This window comes from Ceratotherium simum, chromosome 5 (genome assembly GCF_057802395.1).
Source record: "Ceratotherium simum simum isolate JZ-2026a chromosome 5, ASM5780239v1, whole genome shotgun sequence".
Classification (NCBI taxonomy): domain Eukaryota; kingdom Metazoa; phylum Chordata; class Mammalia; order Perissodactyla; family Rhinocerotidae; genus Ceratotherium; species Ceratotherium simum.
The window spans coordinates 5286011-5305755 of record NC_141904.1 but is presented as its reverse complement, the minus strand read 5'-3'; the positions used below and the strand labels follow the sequence as shown (position 1 = coordinate 5305755).

Sequence of the window (19745 nt, the reverse complement as noted above, 5' to 3'; positions counted from 1 at the left end):
TGGATGCATATTTAAGACGGAACTTCCATTTCCACCCTTGCACATGATTCTCCCTGAGTCTGCTACTCCTCAAGGCTCCTTGTCTCCTTAAGTCTCCCTGTGTCCCTGCACTCTATCAGGCTTGGCTGACACATCTGAGTTTTTCAGGCCAATAGCTTATAGTCATCTACTGAAAAACAAAACAAAAACCAAGTTTGTAAGGAAGAAGGGATATTTGCTTGCAACGTAGTAAACATGGCCTCCCCTTGCCCTCTTTATACTTTATTCAAACAAAATTATAAAAAGTGACTATAATTTATACCCAAATAATTAAGAATGGATTATATTACTCCTGTATCTATTGTTTATAAATGTAATTGGCAGCATGTCTCTTACATGCTTTGGGTACTGGGGAAAAAAGTAGTCCTTGATAAAATGCAATACATGATCACACAAATTTGAGTACTACTAAGCTAATTAGCCATGACAACTCAATCTTAAGCAACATGGTAAGTACTTACAATTTTCACATGCAAAGAAAAATGTATGAACAGCCTAAACAACATAGCATTTAAAAAAGCTTCTTATTTACTTCCAATATTCTGTGACTGTTAACATCATGGGGTGCTTTTAAAGGTCAAAAACATTGAACTGTCTAGAAATATTCTGAATAATAACAGTATTACATTGTGAATTTTATTTTCAAATTTTGGTCAATAAGAAAGAAAATAATAAAGTTAAACAGTCAAAAGAAGTACCAAAAAAAGGACAGTCATTCATATATACAGAAGATATGAACAGTATCAGTCAATCCCAGTTGATTCAATCCTATTTACACATTTAAAATACATCTGAGTTTGTCAAGAAGCTGATCACATTTAGCACCAGAAAAGGAACTTTACTTTTGCTTTTGATCGTGACCTCAATATCTTGTCACAGGAAAAGACGTTCCATGGACTCTATACGTATTCATCACCATCAATTAATAAAAAAATTAATTTTGAAAAGTAACTGCCGTATATTATCAATTCACAAGTGATTCAAAGGGCATAAAACCTTAAACTTGGGACTACTTGATATTGCGCACCACTCTCCTACAGTGGTTTGTCTTCATCTCCTCCAGCGCTTGTTCCAGCTGCTGCACCAGATGGAGCAGGGTGGCTGGGTCTGTCTGCAGAACTTTGGTTGTGTGGTCTCCATTCTGATTAAGGTGCAGCTTCATAGTCACTGACGGCTTCATCTGCTGCCTGAGGCTTCTGCTTGCAAGCTTCATTTTAAGTGGAATAGAGCATAATAACTATTTAATAATCATGCTAAGTAGATAATATTTATAATTACTTATATCATATACAAAAAGTCAAATTTCAGATGAATCACAGACTTCAAAATAAAAAGTAAACTTTAAAAGTTTTGGAAAGAAAAATGAAACGAGAATATATACGCAACCTTAACAGTATAGGATTTCTTTAACATGATATAAAAGGCACAAACCATAAAGATAAAACTGCTAAATTTAACTATATTAAAATTATTAAATTTTCTTCAAAGGATGCTGAAAGATGGTAGAAAAACAAGCCACAAACTGAGAGAAGATTTTTGTAACACATATAACTAAAAAAAGATTAGTATCCAGAATGTATGAAGAATTGCTCTGATTTAATAAGGAAAAAAACACAAGACCAAGAGAAAAACGTGCAGAACACCTAAGTAAGCACTTCACAAAAGAAATAACACAAATAGATAAAACATAGGAAAATATGTTCAACTTTATTAGAAATTAGGAAAATGGTCAAAAAAACCATAAGATACTGTTTTATACACATCAGACTGGCAAGAATTAAAAACCTGTCCATACGGAGCACTGCAAGTGATGGTAATGGGAACTCTCATCCACTGCTGGTGAGAGCGATGAGAGAATCACTTTGGAAAACAATATACATTACTAGCAATTCCACTCCTAGGGATATACCTTAAACTCTTATACACACACACATATATATATTCATAATAGTATTTGTTTCCAAGAGTCAAAAATTAGAAACATCTCAAATATTCTTTAACAACAGAATGGATAAATTGAGAATATTCATACAATGAAATGCTTACTGAATGGCCACAAAAAGAAATGAACTACAGCAACATGAATTGTCATGGAGAAAACTAAAAAGAAAATGTTCAATCAAAAAAGCAAGTTGCACTGCACAGCAAAGGAAACCATCAACAAAACGAAAAGACAACCTAACAATTGGGAGAAGATATTTGCAAACCATACATCTGATAAGGGCTTAATCTCCAAAATATATAAAGAACTCATGCATCTCAACAACAAAAAAACTACCAACCCAATTAAAAAATGGGCAAAAGACCTGAACAGACATTTCTCCAAAGAAGATATACAGATGGCCAACAGACACATGAAAAGATGTTCAAAATCACTAACTATCAGGGAAATGCAAATCAAAACTACAATGAGATATCACCTCACGCCTGTCAGAATGGCTATAATTAACAAGACAGGAAACAACATGTGTTGGAGAGGTTGTGGAGAGAAGGGAACTCTCATACACTGCTGGTGGGAGTGCAAACTGGTGCAGCCACTATGGAAAACAGTATGGAGATTCCTCAAAAATCAACGATAGAACTACCATATGATCCAGCTATTCCACTGTTGGGTATTTATCCAAAGAACTTGAAAACACCAATTTGCAAAGGTACATGCACCCCTGTGTTCATTGCAGCCTTATTCACGATAGCCAAGACTTGGAAGCAACCTAAGTGCCCATCAAGGGACGAATGGATAAAGAAGCTGTGGTATATATACACAATGGAATACTACTCAGCCATAAGAAACGACGAAATCCAGCCATTTGTGACAACATGGATGGACATTGAGGGTATAATGCAAAGTGAAATAAGTCAGAGGGACAAGGTCAAATACCGTATGATTTCCTTCATTAAGTAGTAGATAATAACAACAATAAACAAACACATAGGGACAGAGATTGGATTGGTGGTTACCAGAGGGGAAGGGGGGAGGGAGGAGGGTGAAAGGGATAATTCGGTACATGTGTGTGGTGATGGGTTGTAATTAGTATTTTGGTGGTGAACATGATGTAGTCCATGCAGAAATAGAAGTACAATGATGTACACCTGAAATTTTACAATGTTATAAACCAATGTTACTGCAATAAACAAAAAATAAAACACACAAAAAAAAAAAAAAAAAAAAAAAAAAAGCAAGTTGCAGAAGAATACATGAAAATTTTAAAAATATATAGTTTAGTGAAAACATATGTGTAAAAAAAACTATACAGAAAAGATTAACAGAAAATTTAGGATAATAGTTATCTCCAGGGGGCTGGGTGGGGGTTTAATTGGGGGAGGGCACAGGTGATTCAAGGGTACTGGTTTTGTTCTATTTCTTAAGCTTGGCAATGAGTACTCGTTTTATTATTATTCTTTAAACCGAATAGCTATAATCCTTGGTTTGTATGATACGTTCCAAAATTTTAAAAGTAAGTACTACTGACAAATTTTAAAAAGAAAAAAAAAAAACACTAGAAACAATGATCAACTTGGAAGTGATGGTATTTAATCCTAGCTCCAGACTATGCTCTCTAAAGATCCTTTAAAGAGTCTAAAGACTCTTAAAAGGAACCAGGACCTCACTGAAGTAATAGCTGATTCGAGATCTGGGACAGGAATTGTCCAAGATCAGCCTGAAACATCTTGTTATACAAGAAAGCAAGATTGTTATCTAAAACCATTGGAGTCATGTCAAAAGGACAAGAAGCCAAATTGAAGAGACTTCCAACAAGTTTCTCAGTAACAAATCTAAACCTGAGATTTCAGGATTAACGTAATACCACAACACTGAATATTCTAACTAATAACTTCTTCCAACTAATTCTAGGTGACCTGGGCTTCCAAAAGAACCCAAGATACTGATCCAAGGCTGAAATTTAATGTTTCAACATAATTTGGAAACTACAGGTCAGTCCCTTTGGGTGAGCCAGTTCTCAAACATAAAATAGGTACTTGTAAGGTAAAGTATCTCTTTAAGATCATTTCTCTAGTACAGAAGATTATAGATACGACAGATAGGCAAACTATAAATATGATGACTGAAAATACTACTTATTCATTCAATTATGCATTGTTTATACTTATTTTTCTTCTATATCTGCACTGACAGATAGGGATCAAATGTATCCAGATGTGTAATTAAGCCACGAATTTTCTGTTGAAAGACTTAAGGTCACTCAATCTATCCTCCAATTTTTAGACAACATGGCATTTAAATTAATAACCTTTACAGATAAGTATCTATACTATTCTTCAAAATTTTCTAGATAAAGACTATATAACATCCCTAATAAACACCTAGTAAGACACAATCAGGCCTAATTTTTTCTCAGAAAGAAATCTGAATGACATTCAGTCCCACAAGATAAAGAACAGTAGCCCACAAAGTTCTTGATATGGACTTATTTTTCAATGGGGATGAAATTCTGTCCTTTCCCTGTAAAAATAACAGCAGCAACTTCAAATGGATCAGCCCTAAAGGTAAATCCTTGCATGCAATTTACTGATGTTATTAACAAAGGCATGAATTGTGCTGGCAATTTAGGAAATATGAGAAATGTTTCTATTAGAAACTAAAGTATGGTGATTCATTTATTTCCCATAAGCAACTGCACCATAATTAGATGGTAATTGTCCATTTACTACCAGTCTCCATGAGATAAATCAGTTACTCAAAAATGAAAGGTCCTGTGTCACGTTCCCTGTTTTCCAACCACTTAGTAGGTCTTCATCTGACGAGTCTTCCTCCCACAAAGCAAAAGAATCCACTCCAGTTAAAATCCCTTGCAATAATTTCAACTAATGAGCTCAGGAAATTAATTAGTTCTCTGAGTAGTGTTCTTTAGCCTGTAAATGCATTTCAGCATGTGAGGCAATATTCATGCAGTATATCCTCAACTTTAAACTGTATTACTCTTTGCAGTAACACAACTATTCAAACTCATTTCACTGGGTAAATGAACTCTCTTGAGCTTAATTTTAGAAAATTCAATTGCTTAACTTTCTAACTTCTAAAAATGTCTTCACAATGGAAAAACTCAAAGCAAATCAATAAAGCCGAAAAAAGAACTTCTAAGGGCTACTGGACGCCAAAAGTCCAAAGTTATCCCCACACAAGAGCGAGGTAAAGATGTGCAAGATAAATCACTGCTGAGCCTCATGAACATAAGCATCCTCACATCTCCTCCACCTGGTTATTACTAGAGCACCTAAAGATAAAGGCTTAAGCACAGCGATCTCCTCCTCCCCACGAGCCTCACGGGGCTTGCTGCCTGTGATGTCTCCAACAGCACAGACTGTCCTGTTCTTTGCTGAATCCACACCGCCTGGCACATGACAGGTGTACAGGAAATAGCTGATAAAGAGTTTGTTTAAGAAGCTGCTTACCCACTCCTTTTTTATATCCAGCACTGAATGCCGACTACGTGCCAGGCATCGTGCTGGGGACACAGCAGTGAACGAGACACAGCACCTACCCTTACGGTGCCTATAATCTGGTTTATACCATATCCTGTGTTAATACCCATTCAGGCCTTCCTCACGCTGGGTTACAATCGCTAAACTCCTTTAACTGAATTTCTGTAACCTATTTGGACCACCTTACCACCATTCAAATCAGGAAGAATCCACTACAACAGTGGTTTACAAACTTTATTGTACATGAGAATTACCTGGGTGAAAGGAGAGCTTTTAAAAATCCTGATGCCCATGCCAAACCCCATACCGATACATCAGCATCTCTGGGGTGGAACACAACCATTGGAATTTCTTAAAGCTCTCCAGGTCATTCCAACATGCAGCCAAGCTTGGGAACGAGTGTGCTATATCACATATTCATATGCTCATTCCCATATCCATGTGGGCCCTTACAACTTACACTCTCTCCTCTGTCAAGAATATTTTCCCTGGTTCTCTCTATTCCTTCACCCTTCTGAAATTTTATTTCACCTCCTTTTGCTGAAGCTTTTCTGGATCATGCCAGCATACACAGAACTATCTGAGCTATAGCTTTTTTGAAATACTCAATGATACTTTCATTTATACAAATATAATCTTTTTCCCCTCTAGAACCTTATTTTATAACTATCTTTAATTACTGGTTATTTTGAGAACATCTAATATCCCTAACCAGATAATAACATCTTTTCCAGCTGAGAAAGTGTCTTACACTTCCTTTATGTCCCAAAGCATTTAGCCCAGCTCTAATCAGCAAAGGCACGACATTCAATAAACATCTATTAACTTATCTGTCACCGCTTGACAAAGGGCTACATGCAGTAATCGGAAAAGTCCCTTTTGGTTATCTATGTGGCTTTAAAAACAACTGAATCTCACAAAAATAATGTGTAAAAGAAGCCAGACACAAAAGAATATTTACTGAATCATTCCATTCACAGAAAGTTAAAGAACAGGCAAAAGTAATCTATGCACTAGAAGTCAGGACGCTGGTTATCTGTGGAAAGGAGGGAAGGAAAAGTAATTGGTAGGAGGCAAGGAAGATGCTTCTGGGGTGCTGGTTAGGGTAAGTGTCGGCTTCATGGGTGTTTTCTGCACGTGATAATTTATATTGAGCTGTACTCTGACCTGTGTACTTTTCTATATGTATGCTTTATTTAAACAGAAAAGTTTTAAAAAATCTAAGCACCATTTAAAAAATCTGCATAGCCATCTCCTTTTCCTAAATAACATATTTCTCACAAACTTTGCAAATTAAACCAATGTAAACACATTAAAAATATAACAAAATGAAGTATTTGTGAAATGGTCTGAAAATGAACATTAAAAAACTAAAATTTCACACCAGAGTTTGGTTAAGGTGGTAAAGAACACAATAAACACAATAAAATAAATCTTGTGTTCTGTCAGGGTAAAAAAAAAAAAAAGTCCTACCTGTACATCGAGTCGCCATTCAAGGCTATGGTAACTGGGAAGGTCTGGTGCCAATTCACTCAGAATAGTTCTGATTTCCTTTCTGTTGTCCAGATAAAGCTGAAGCAACAATTTGTTCAATTCTTCAGAGAATCCCAGCACAAAAACAGAGTCTTGGAAATCCAGCTCAGATATCTGAAAGCGAATCACATTTAACAGAACATAAAAATTTATCTTTGTCTAGTAAATGTTAAAATACTTGATACACATAAAACAACGTTATATTCTCTAATTCTTTTCTGTCTAGGAAAAGAAACAATACTCCTTACACTTAAAAGCAATCCTTGCCCACTACTGCAAAATCTGAGTTTCCGATACATAAAAATCCTTTATTAAAGTATAAAAACAATTGTTAAAATACCCAGTTTTCTCTCCTATTCTCCATCAAGCCAAATTCTGCTAATATGCAAAATAAATAAATAAATAAATAATTTAATTCTTCCTCCTCTCAGGCTATACACTATGGTACATGGTTTAATAATATGCAGAATTAGAGACAATTCTAATTTATACTAGCAAGAGGTATTCGTACTAGCAGATCACGTTATATTTATATTGTTTAGGCATGGCTTCCCTAAATCAATTATAAACAGTTAACTATACTACTGAAATAAGCAGGTACCTGCCCGGACTGTGATGCAGAGGATACTGGACCTTCTTAAGGTTCCGGCAACACAAAACAATGCACAGCGCCCTTACCATGAGCTTGGAGCTCTCAGTGAGCAGGTATGTCAACCCTTCCACGCCATGCTGGACGGTGTCGCTACTCACGCTGAGTTTTCCTGAGAAAGAGAAAAAAGGAGCAAATAAACTAGCGCGCGATACTTATCCTTTTATTCAGGAGCACTGCATGTTTTCCAGCACTGCAATGCAAGACCGCTGGGAACAGCCTCCCGCTCACTGTCCACCCCCAGCCACACGCCCTCGGGGTCTCCCGCCACGGGGCCTTGTGGGCACGCTGCCCGGCCCGCAAGCCCGGGGGACGGGAGCGGCCGCAGCGGCGAGGACGTCGCCCAGCCGGCGACGCCCGAGCCCGCGCTCCGCACCCCGGGGCGCGGCACCCCCGCAGACGGCATCACGGCCCCTCCCACGGGGCCCGACTTTACAGCCCCGAGACCCTCCCAGCGCCCCCCACGAGCCCTCTGGCCGGGTCGACCGCGACGGGGGCGAGCCCTCCTCCTCCCCCGGGCCGCCCCCCTTACTGGCGGCGCCCTCGTAGATCTTGGGGTTCGCGCCCCGCCTCAGGAACTCCACCGCGATCCGCCCGAACTCGGCGACCACTGCAAGGAAGCGGGGCCGTAAGCGCCGGCGCGGCCCGGGCCCGCCCCAGGCCTCACCCCAGGCCTCACCCCGCCACCCCCCGCGCCCGGACCCGCGCTGTCCACTCGCGGCAGGAAGGCCAGGTGCTCCCTATGCTCCTCCAACAGCTCCAGCAGCATCTTCGCGGGCCGGCCGATTTCACCGGCGGCACCGACCCCGCCCTCGCCACTTCCGGGGCCCGCGTTCCGGCGCCAAGAGGCTCGGGCGCCTCCGCGTCCCGAGCTTTGGGTTCCGGCCTGCGCCGTCCCGCTGCTGGGCGCGCGGTGCTGCGCTCTGCGGAAACGAGGTTTACAATCCGACGCGCCCCCTGGTGGAGCTCACCCTGATAACATCAATAGCTAACGCTGGTGAAGCGCTAAGTCAGCGTTCACTAGAACCCTATGAGGTAGGTACCATTATTATTCCCATTAGAGGTGAGGAAACTGAGAGACAGGTCAAGCCACCGAAACTGACTTTTATAGAGCTATTAGTTTTCACTGAGCTTCTGTATATGTATCTCGTTTGATTTATTTCATTTAATAAGCTCAATAGCCATGACCTCGTTTTTACGGATGAAGAAGCAAAACTCCAAAGATTATGTAACAAGCCAGCGACAGAGCTGGGAGGAGAGGGTCAGTCCCGTGACCACCTGCCCGCTCCAAAGCCGGTCATCCTACACCGCAGGCTGAGAGCTGAGGGTTTGTGACAGGTTCTGGAGCGATTATAAATTAGGATAAAGATGATGGTGGCGATGACAAGCCATGACCGATGTTCGCAGGGTTCAGAACAACGTCTGTTGTTATGTACTGTGGGCGTGTGAGAATTTGGTTCCTTCCCCATCTTTCTCTTCTCACCTGCTGTGGTTCAAATATAAGAGACACGGAATTGCTAACTGACAGGACTATGACTCTCCAGATCTCCCGCCTTGGTGGGGGAGAGGGTGGAGGAAAGAGGCCTGGAGCAGGGAGAGACTTCATGTCTATCCTCATATCTGGGGACTGAGACAGCTCTTTCTATATTCCGTGTCTTCTGGGCAGGAGTATTTTTTTCGTGAGGGAGATAGCCCTGAGCTAACATCCGTGCTAATCCTCCTCTTTTTGCTGAGGAAGACCGGCTCTGAGCTAACATCTATGGCCAATCCTCCTCCTTTTTTCCCCCCAAAGCCCCAGTAGATAGTTGTCTGTCATAGTTGCACATCCTTCTAGTTGCTGTATGTGGGACGCGGCCTCAGCATGGCTGGAGAATCGGCGTTGGTGCACACCCGGGATCCAAACCCCGGGCCGCCAGCAGCGGAGGGCGCACACTTAACTGCTAAGCCACGGGGCCACCAGGGCAAGAGTTTTTCAGCTGTTCTCTCAGTGTCTGCCTCGTGCCTCACACCTGACTGAAATTGAAGTGGTTTGTCTCCTCCACTGGGGCACAGAAAGGCAGGTCCTTAAACTTGTTAGTTAGGTCTTGAAGCAGCATTTGCAGAGAAAGCACAATTTTTACTTAGATTGTAAGTCACAGTCAGCAAAAATGGCATCATTTCCTGAAAAAGCTTTTATTCATACATTATTGAGAAAATGTCCCCTATTTAAGAATAATTTTCAGGGCCGGCCCTGTGGCTTGGTGGTTAAGTGCGTGCGCTGCGATGCTGGCGGCCTGGGTTCGGATCCCGGGTGCGCATCGAGGCACCACTTCTCTGTCCATCCTGAGGCCGAGTCCCACATACAGCAACTAGAAGGGTGTGCAGCTGTGACATACAACTATCTACTGGGGCTTTGGGGGCAAAAAATAAATAAAATCTTTAAAAAAAAAAAAAAAAGAATAATTTTCAGAAAAAATAAAATCATGATTCTTCTACAAATACATAAACACATGTCAAAGATTGTATTGAACTCTGAATTAATGAAGTTATCTTTAAGATTACAGTAAGAAGCAGTTTCAACTGGTTCAAAGAAGATAGTCAAGAACCATACATACATAGGGATGTATATAGGAATGCTGAAGTGAGTTTACAAATAGATACAATCTTATGCCAATATGATATAGCCTTTCTTCCCTGTGACCTCAGGACTGAAGTGGGGGCAGGGGAGGTGAAGGCGGGGAACAGGGAGTCTTAGAATGGGGTGATCAAGAAGCCAAGTGATCTCTGGGGGAACCAGCCTGGGAGCTGAACTCCCTAGAATAATTTATAGAGCGACTTTTTGTTACCAAATGTCACGTAGTTGTTTAAAGGAAATTACCTGAGTGAAAATCAAACGTCTAGATTCCAGATCTGGCTCTGACACTTGCTACCAGTAAGACCTCCAACAGGTTGTTTTTATATGTTATAAACTTAGCCTCTTCATTTGTAAAATGGCTGTTTGAATGATGACTGCCCTTCTGTGCCATGCAGGGCTGTTATGATGCTCAGATGAACTAATAAATTCACATTAAGAAATAGATTTTGATGATCAAATGAAACAAAAAATTCACATCAAGCCATTGAAGGATTTGTAAACTGAAGCATTTGTATTTTATAGGAGCTGATTTTATGTGCACAAATCATTGAGAATTCCCTGTGCACAATCATCCTAAAATCCATTCATTTCATTCAACAAATATTTATAGAGCAGTTACTCAAAGGTTCAAGCATATGCTGTGCTTTGGCAATTTGGAGATAAATAAAACAACGTCCTTGCCCTCTAGGAGATGACAGTAAAGTGAGGGAGACAATCAAGTAATTTCAATACAGCGTGATGAGTGGTAATAGTTGAGGACTGAACAAAATAATATGGAAGCATAAAGAAGGTGGCAATTAACTCTGATTTTGATAAGATTCAGGCTTAGAATAAATGTCCCAGGGTATCCTGTGCATATTAATAATAATGCTTTACAATTGTATAACATTATATAAGATCTTAATGTCACTTCATGCTATCTCACTTCTGGAGCTAAAGTGAAGAAAGAATAAATACTCCATATTTTTTCAGTTAACTCCAGCAGGGAACAAGCCTTCCCATCAGTGGTCCTCTCACGTTCTCTCCTCATCTTCCTATCTCCCTCCACCTCACCCACCTTCCTTTTCCCTCGTATTTGCCCATATTCCTTTCTCCTTCTTAGGCATTCCAGCCCAGAATCTTTGAATGAGGCATTTCCTTGGCTGTGTTTCAATGATACATAAAATATTATCATCCCCCGCCAGGAATTGCAGCTCGATTCAGCATACTGTCAAGGGGACAACAGCATGGTGACACCCATCGCTCACATGAACTGCACTCTCGTGAGTCTGAGGCTGGCACCAAATGCTTGAATTAGCTCCTTAGGTCTTTTTCATTATTTTAGTTCACTTTTTCAATTGGATTATAAAATGCACACAGAAAAGGGAACAGATAAAAAACACTGTTTGCTGAATTTTCTCAAATTGAACACACCTATTAACCCAGATTAAGAAATTGAATGTTACCAGTACCCCAGAACCTCTGCTGTGCCCCCTTCTGGTCACTATCCCTCTTATTGTCCCCACAGTGAACTAACACCTACACACATGCTACCTTACAACATCTCTTTAGCATCATCTTTGCATTTTCTTTTGTATTAACCTTCTGTGTACCCCAACCCCATAATCTCTAATTAGAAACTTAAAGGTATTTTTTAAAATGAGCTTTAGGGGGCTGGCCTGGTGGTGTAGTGGTTAAGTTTCATGTGCTCCACTTCCGTGGCCCAGAGTTTGCAAGTTCGGATCCTGAGCGCAGACCTACTCATGGCTCATCAAGCCATGCTTTGGCAGCGTCCCACATACAAAATAGAGGAAGACTTGCACAGATGTTAGCTCAGGGCCAGTCTTCCTTAAGCAAAAAGAGGAGGGTTGGCAACAGATGTTAGCTCACGGCCAATCTTCCTTACCTAAATAAATAAATAAATAAATAAATAAATAAAATGAACTTTAGGTTTTAGGTGACTCTGACTGTTGTAACAGAATCTATCTTAAAAATATTCCTAGCAAATAGCATCAAAAAATACAAAATATTTGACCCAGCCCTGATGGTCTAGTGGTTCAAGTTTGGCGCTGTCACTGCTTTGGCGGCCCGGGTTGCTTTCCAGTCGTGGAACCACACCACTCGTCTGTCAGTTGCCATGCTGTGGTGGCAGCTCACATAGAAGAACTAGGACTTACAACTAGAATATGCAACTATGTACTGGGGCTTTGGGGAGGAAAGAAAAAAAAAGGGAGGAAGATGGGCAACAGATATTAGCTCAGGGAGAATCTTTCCCAGCAAAAAGACAAAAATAAAAATAAATAAATAAAAATCTGTTTGGAAATGCAAAGGACTGAGAATAGCGAAAACAAACTTGGAAAAAGAAGAACAAAGCTGGAGTATTCACAGTACCTGAGTTCAAGACCCACTAGAAATCTACAGTAATTAAGACAATGTGGTCTTAGTATAAGGATAAGTAAATAGATCAACGCAACAGAATGGAGAGGCTAGAAATAGATACATGTATTGTAAATTGATTTTTGACAAAGGTGCCAAGGTAATTCAATGAGGGAAAGGAAAGTCTTTTCACTAATTGGTACTAGAACAATTTGATAAACTTATGGGAAAAAAATCCTGACCCTCACCTCACATCACACACACAAAAATAATTCGAGATGCAAAAAATTAAAAATAGAAATACCATGTGATCCAGCTATTCCACTACTGGGTGTTTATCCAAAGAACATGAAATCAATAAGTCAAAAAGATATTTGCCCCCCTATGTTCATTGCAGCATTATTCACAATAGCCAAGACTTGGAAGCAACCTAAGTGCCCATCAACAGATGAATGGAAAAAGAGATGTGGTATATATACACAACACAATCCTACTCAGCCATAAAAAGAGACAAAATTGTTCCATTTGCAACAACATGGATGGACCTTGAGGGTATTATGCTGAGCGAAATAAGTCAGAGAAAGACAAATACCATATGATTTCACTCATATGTGGAAGATAAACAAACACATAGATAAGGAGAATAGGTTAGTGGTTACCAGAGGAGAAGGGGGTGGGGGGAGGACAAAAGGGGTAAAAGGGCACATATGTATGGTGCCGGATAAAAACTGGACTGTAGAGGCTGGCCCAGTGGCTTAGTGGTTAAGTTCCAGCATTCCGCTTCGGCGGCCCAGGGTTTGCAGGTTCGGATCCCAGGCACGGACCTACGCACTGCTCATCAAGCCATGCTGTGGCAGTGTCCCATATAAAGTAGAGGAAGATGGGCACGGATGTTAGCCCAGGGCCAATCTTCCTCAGCAAAAAAGAGGAAGATTGGCAACAGATGTTAGCTCATGGCTAATCTTCCTCACAAAGAAACAAAAAAAAACTGGACTGTTGGTGGTGAACACAATGCAGTCTATACAGAAACTGAAATACAGTGATGTACACCTGAAATTTATACAATGTTGTAAGCCAATATGATCCCAATAAAATAATTAAAAGAAAATAATTCGAGATGGATTATACACCTAACATAAAAGCTAAAACTATGAAACTTCTGGAAGAAAACATACAAGAATATCTTCATGACTTTGGGTAGGCAGAGAGTTCTTAGAGAGGAAACAGAAAGCATGAACCATAAAAGAAAAAAATGATAAATTGTACTTCATCAAAGTTAAAAACTTTCGTTCATCAAAAGACACCATTATTAAAATGAAAAAGTGAGCCACAGACTGGGAAAAAAAATATTCACAATACACATATCCAACAAAGAACTTGTATTATGAGAATGTAGAAATCTCCAATGAACCAATAATTGAAAGATAACCCAATTTTTTAAATGGGCAAAAAACTTGAATTGACCCTTCATGAAAGAAGATATACAAATGGCCAATGAGCACATGAAAAAGCACTCAATATTATTAGTTATCAAGTAAATGCAAATTAAAACCACAATGAGATGTCATTTCAAACCCACTAGAATAACTAAAAATCAAAAACACTGATAACACCAAATTTTGGCAACTATGTGAAACAACCAGAACTCTTGTACATTGTTAGTGGGAGTGTAAAATAGTAGTACCACTTCAAAGAAGTTTTAGGTAGTTTTGTATAATGTTAAATGTACATTTACCCTTTTATCCAACAATTCCACTCCTAGGTATTTGTCCTAGGAGAAATGAAATGAAAAGAAATGAAAGCATATGTCCAGAAAAAGACCTTTATAATAATGTTCATAGCAGCTTTATTCACAATACCACAAAACTGGAGGTGACCCAAATGTACATACAGTTGAGTAGATAAATTATGGTGTGCCCATACAGTGGAATATTACTCAGTAATAAAAAAAGATCTAAGGAACATCTGTATGAAAGAAGTACAGATATTGAGTTATTAGACCTGCACTCTAAAATAACTATTAATAATATGTCCAAAACATTAGATGACAGATGAACTTAATCAGAGAAGTAAAAACTGTAAAAAAAAGGAAAAAGAAATTAAATTAGAAAGCAAATCTGTAATAGAATTAACGCATTATTAGTTCATTATATAAAAAATCAATAAAACTAGAAAAATTTATAAAACCATTACACGACTGACTATTCATGACAAAAATAAAAGTAGAGAGAGCAAAAGTTACCAATATTAGGAATGAAAAAGGGGATATTACTACATAGAAAGAAAAAAGAATGTACTACTGATACATGCAATAATGTAAATAAATCTCAAAACATTAAGTTGAGCAAAATAACCCAGATACAAAAGTGAACCATCGTATGATTCCTTTGCTTGGGAAATTCTATGCATGGAGATAGAAATCATAACAGTGGTGCCTAGAGGGGATTGGGATAGATTTAGGAGCTGGAAGGAACTTTCTAGGGTAACGGAAGTATTTGCATCTTGATTGGGATGTTGGTTACACAGATGTATATATTTGTCAAAGCCATTGAATCTTACATTTAAGATCTGTGCCATTCACTGTTTGTAAACCTTTCCTCAATTTTTAAAAATTAATAGAAAGCAATGTTTTAGCAGAAGTTCAGAAGATGTCCGAGACCAGTACTAGACCTAGATGGTATTTGTAACCCTTCTAGGGACTTTCCCTATACTTATAGAATTTTTTTAATTTATTTTTTTTACTAAATTTAAAAAACAAAAAGCATTAAAAACAAACCCAGGAAAACAAAAAAAGAGAAACAGTAAAAATTCTCACTCCCGTCCTTGTTTCCCATCCTCCCAGTTTCCCTACCCTGTAGGTGACTACTATTCTCAGTTTCTTATGAATTGTTCGTCTGACTCTTTCTGCAAAAACGAATGCCCTACATTTTCACTTAGGCTGATGGAGTTTGAGAAAACATGGTGTTAAACATTAAATCTGTTAAACATTAAATCATGACTATCAAACCTGTTGATAGTCATGTAGCATTAGAACTGTTATTAGAAAATTATAGCATTAGTTGTTAGAAATGTTAACATTAGAACTGGAGGTTTTATTTGACGAGGTCTTCGCCCAAACTGGGGTCGTGATGACTTTTCAATGCACAGTTTCTGGAGGATTTTCACATGCTGTCAGGCCCCCTTTGGTAGTCAGGTTAGAAATGCTCTTTTTGGCTAGAACTCTTGCTATTCCTAACTGCTGAAGCCACCGTTTCTCTTTAAAGGCACTGCAAAAAAAGAAGACAGAATTTATAAAGAGATCCAATCTTGTCCCCATTTATAGCTGAAATGGTGGAAATCTTTAGGTTGATTTTATAGCTGTGGCTAGTTTATCTTGTCACAAGAGGTAGGATGTAAAATAGGAAAGAGGAATCTTCCTAAAACCAGATCCTTGTAAAGCAGGGGAATGACATTTTCCCAAGGCAGTGCTAGAAGCTTAGAAGCCATAACCAGAAACAGAAAGCCACTCAATGTCATATGGAATCCTCTGGGTTGAAACTTTTTCTGTCTGTTCCCCCAGACATCCCTATACATAATATATTCCCTGACCTAGTATCCCTTCTCCTCCTTCTCCCCACCACAAAGACACATTTCTTTGTTAAGATATTAAATATTTTAATAGCCTTTAACCGAAATGCAATGAAGCTTAATGTTTTAAGATAGTTATTCTCTGGCTATAGACTTGTAAATTTGAATGTGATTACTCCTACTTTGTAGGAAGCAAATGTGATTTACTAGAGAGGGGTTTTACATTCCCTTGAATGTTGGGGTTCTCCAAGATTCCATCCTTTGTCCTTCTCTCTTTCTGCACCCTCATCCTGGGAGGCCTCCTTTACTAATTGCTTCGACTCCCATATCCATGTCTCCTAAATCCTGACCTTTCTTAAAATTTGGTAATTGGACATCCCACAGACGCTTCCAATTTGCATGTCTTGAAAGATAACTCTTCTTCCTACACCTGTCCCCCTTCAGTTCCTTGCTCTAACGTGGTGACTTCGCTATCCGCACCATCTCCAAAGCTAGAAACAAAACTCAATTCCTCCTTCTCTGTCCACTCCTACACCCAGTTGTGACCAAATTTTGTAGATTTTTCCCTAGAAATATCTGTCATATTTTGCCTTTCCCCACTTCCCTGACTCCTTCTGTTCTAGTCCAGGGCTTTATCATGTCTTGCTTCTCTTATTTGCAGTTTTCTAACTCTACTGTAGTCCTTCCACACCCTGAACGTTACTTCTTTTCAATGACTCTTCCACACCTCTGCCAGATTTTCCTTCAAAAATATACAAAAACTGATTATGTGACTTGCCTGATGAAAAGAATTTCTGTGAGCTTCCTACCTACTTCCTATGCCGTAGAAGGAGGAATAAGAAGAAAACTCTCCACGTCGGCACACAAGATGCTTCTCAGTGTAGGTGTAATCTACCTCACCAGTCTCTTCTCCAGCCAGTTTCTCCCTATCCCCTAAACTGCCTTTTGCAAATCCACTTACTTTCCTGAAAACTCAATTTCTTTCTTGCCGTTTCACAAAGCAGTTCCTCTGACCATGTAGCATCCTCTACCTGGCTCCTTTTTCTTCGCATCACCACTTTTGTCTGGCAAAGTCCTGTGAATTTAAAGGGCTTTCACTCAATCTATTAGGAGCAGTCTCACATAAAAGTACCTTAGTGTCTCAGATATTTGAATTAGATCCAAGTCTGCTGATTCATCGTCAACGTTCTGGATTAACTCCGTGCTTCACTTCCATGGCTATGTCTCCTTGGGCCATCTAAATCGGATTGCCCATCAATGCTGTCCATAACATCAAGTCCTAAGCCTTAAGGACATCACTCAGGCACCTTTAGCCTTTCCCCATATCCCACCTGACTTGAGTTAAAGTCCTTTGTCTCCTTTCTGATGTGTGTCCTAGCTCCTCTAAGGCTCAGAGCGCATCCTGATTCTCTCCCTGGCATTTGTACTCGGGTTTCTCTGCATTCATTCAAAAAATGTTTATTGAGCACTTACTGTATGCCAAGCATTATTATATGTGCTGAAGATACAAAAAGTGAACAAAATACACAAGGTCCCTGCCCTCATGGGACTCACATTCGGGTGGGGGGGCAAATGTACTGATCGAGGCTAATGTAATATCAGACTGTGACAGCACCCTGCACAAGAACAGAGCAGGGCTAGAGAGACGGCTGCGGGCTGGCACCTCCCGGGTCAGTTTCTTCTCTAACAGCCCTGCCTCTTTGTCAGGTCCAGACCTGGCTGAGTGTGTGGAAGAGGGCTAATTTAGGCATTTTGTCCTCAAGTCATCATTTTCTGGGTTCCTGACACTTACCCAAAACAAGCAGATATAGTTACCATCACTCTGGCAGGCAGGGACGACAAGCACACTCATTGACAGGGCTGCCTTGCTGCAGCATTATCTTGCCTCCACCAAGTGGGCACTTGCTTGGGCTCTCTGAACACTAGGCCCTGCTCCAAGTACGCCTGCAGGCTCCTGAGCAAGTACGCCTGCAGGCTCCTGAGGAGACCTGGAAATTCCTGTAGCTGCCCACGTCTCTCTAGAGACTGTTGCAGCAGCGGTGGCTGGGAGTTCCCATGAGCCCAGAACCTCACCCCTGCTTTGATCAGCTCAAAAGACAAGATTCGTCCCTGCATCCACCCTGTCCTTCATTCCTGATCATATGCAATCTACCACCAAGTCTATCAATTTCTTTCTCACCTTTGTCTTCAATCCATCCACTTCTCTCCATGACTCAAGTCACTCCTGCAGTGCAGTCTACCACCATCTCTCCCCTGGGCCCCTGCAGGTGCCTCCCATCTGAACTTCCAGGATCCATTCTGGTTCTCCCACACTGCAGCCAAAGTTGCTTTAAAAAATCCAAAGCTGGTCAGGTCAAACCCTTCAGTGTTCCTTCATTTTTTTTAGACTAAACTGCCCAATCCTTCAAGGACCCCTGCCTGCCTCTCCATGTTTGTCTCATACCTCTCCTCTCTCTCTCTGCTCTGGGACATCTTTCTATTTCACAAATGCCCCATGAGCTCCAGCCACAAGGCCTTTGCAGAAGCCATTTCCTCTACCTGGAGCACTCTCTCTCTGCTCTTCCTTCAACTGGCTAACCCCTACTCATCCTTCAGATCTCACTCAAACACTTCCTCAGGGAGGTCAAGGTCAATGTGCGACTTCCACAGAACCACACCCTCCAAGTCCTCTCCTCCATAGCACTTTCCTTGGTTAGCTATGCGATAATGCCCGTCACACCTACTGCACAGTTTGCTTCCCAAGTGCACGGCTGTGTCTGCGCTTGCTCTCTATTGCAAGCGTGACCAATCATCCTGGTTTGTCCAGGACTGGGGGATTTCCCAGGAAACAGGACTCTCAGCGCTAAAACTAGGAATGTCACCCTACCACTATAGCTCCAGCTCAATAAATGTCTATTGAATGAATAACCATTAATTGGGCCATCAGCCCAACCACCTAACTGAATCTCAGTGTTACTTTTCAGCATAGGAGTTCCCAGCTCCGGGAGGGAAGAGTGGTATAACTATATCCCCCTCTCCCTGGCTTCTATGCATCATTAAACAACTGTTTATTGAGCCCTCACTATATGCCAGGCACCATGCTGGAAATACAGAAGGGAACTAAAGAGACAAGGTTCTTCCCACCTGGATGGGTCATGGAATTCAAGACCCCTCAACTGGAGGGCCAGGCCTGAGCGTGCACTGTTTGACAAGCTAGTCTGGAGGCGGAACCCTCTGGCTTGAGTCAGTTCTCTGACCCATGTATGAGGCTGAAGGCCCAGCTCACGCCCCCCTTTGCTGCTCCTGTGGGCTCTCTCTTATCCAGAGCAAAACTGAGGAGAGGATGTGATGCAGTGAGTCTCTCAAACCCAGTGCTAAGGAACGCACAGGAGCAGCACCCTGCGCAATGCCTGCGCTTTCCGAGGGCCACATGCTCCCCTGTGCAAAATGGCAGGCTTGCCAGTAAAGGGAGATCAGCAGAGCCCTGGCTCTGCGCCCGTGTGCCCTAGCACCTGATGAAGGGGGAGGCTGAGAGAGCGACAGGAGAGGGAGGAGAGGGAAGTTTAT

At 40.8% G+C, this 19745-nt stretch overlaps 1 protein-coding gene across 1 annotated transcript; it reads right to left on the bottom strand.

Annotated features, from left to right (window-relative positions):
- Nucleotides 1–544: 544 nt before the first annotated feature.
- On the bottom strand, nt 545–8480 carry COMMD2 (COMM domain containing 2). The gene is made up of 5 exons (XM_004419259.3): nt 8366–8480; nt 8196–8273; nt 7693–7775; nt 6955–7128; nt 545–1246 (listed from the first exon to the last, which is right to left on the bottom strand). Exons 1-5 carry the CDS (start codon nt 8430–8432, stop codon nt 1049–1051), a joined length of 600 nt encoding a protein of 199 aa, XP_004419316.2. The 5' UTR covers nt 8433–8480; the 3' UTR covers nt 545–1048.
- Between the last annotated feature and the right edge of the window lie 11265 nt (nt 8481–19745).

Excerpts from the sequence above, each read along its gene's own strand:
- COMMD2 (XM_004419259.3), bottom strand. The coding sequence starts at position 8,432 with ATGCTGCTGGAGCTGTTGGAGGAGCATAGGGAGCACCTGGCCTTCCTG. Across the intron at positions 8,274-8,365 it reads GCCGCGAGTGGACAGCGCGG|TGGTCGCCGAGTTCGGGCGG; the intron begins GTCCGGGCGCGG and ends GCTTCCTTGCAG. Across the intron at positions 1,247-6,954 it reads AATGGCGACTCGATGTACAG|CTTGCAAGCAGAAGCCTCAG; the intron begins GTAGGACTTTTT and ends CTTAAAATGAAG.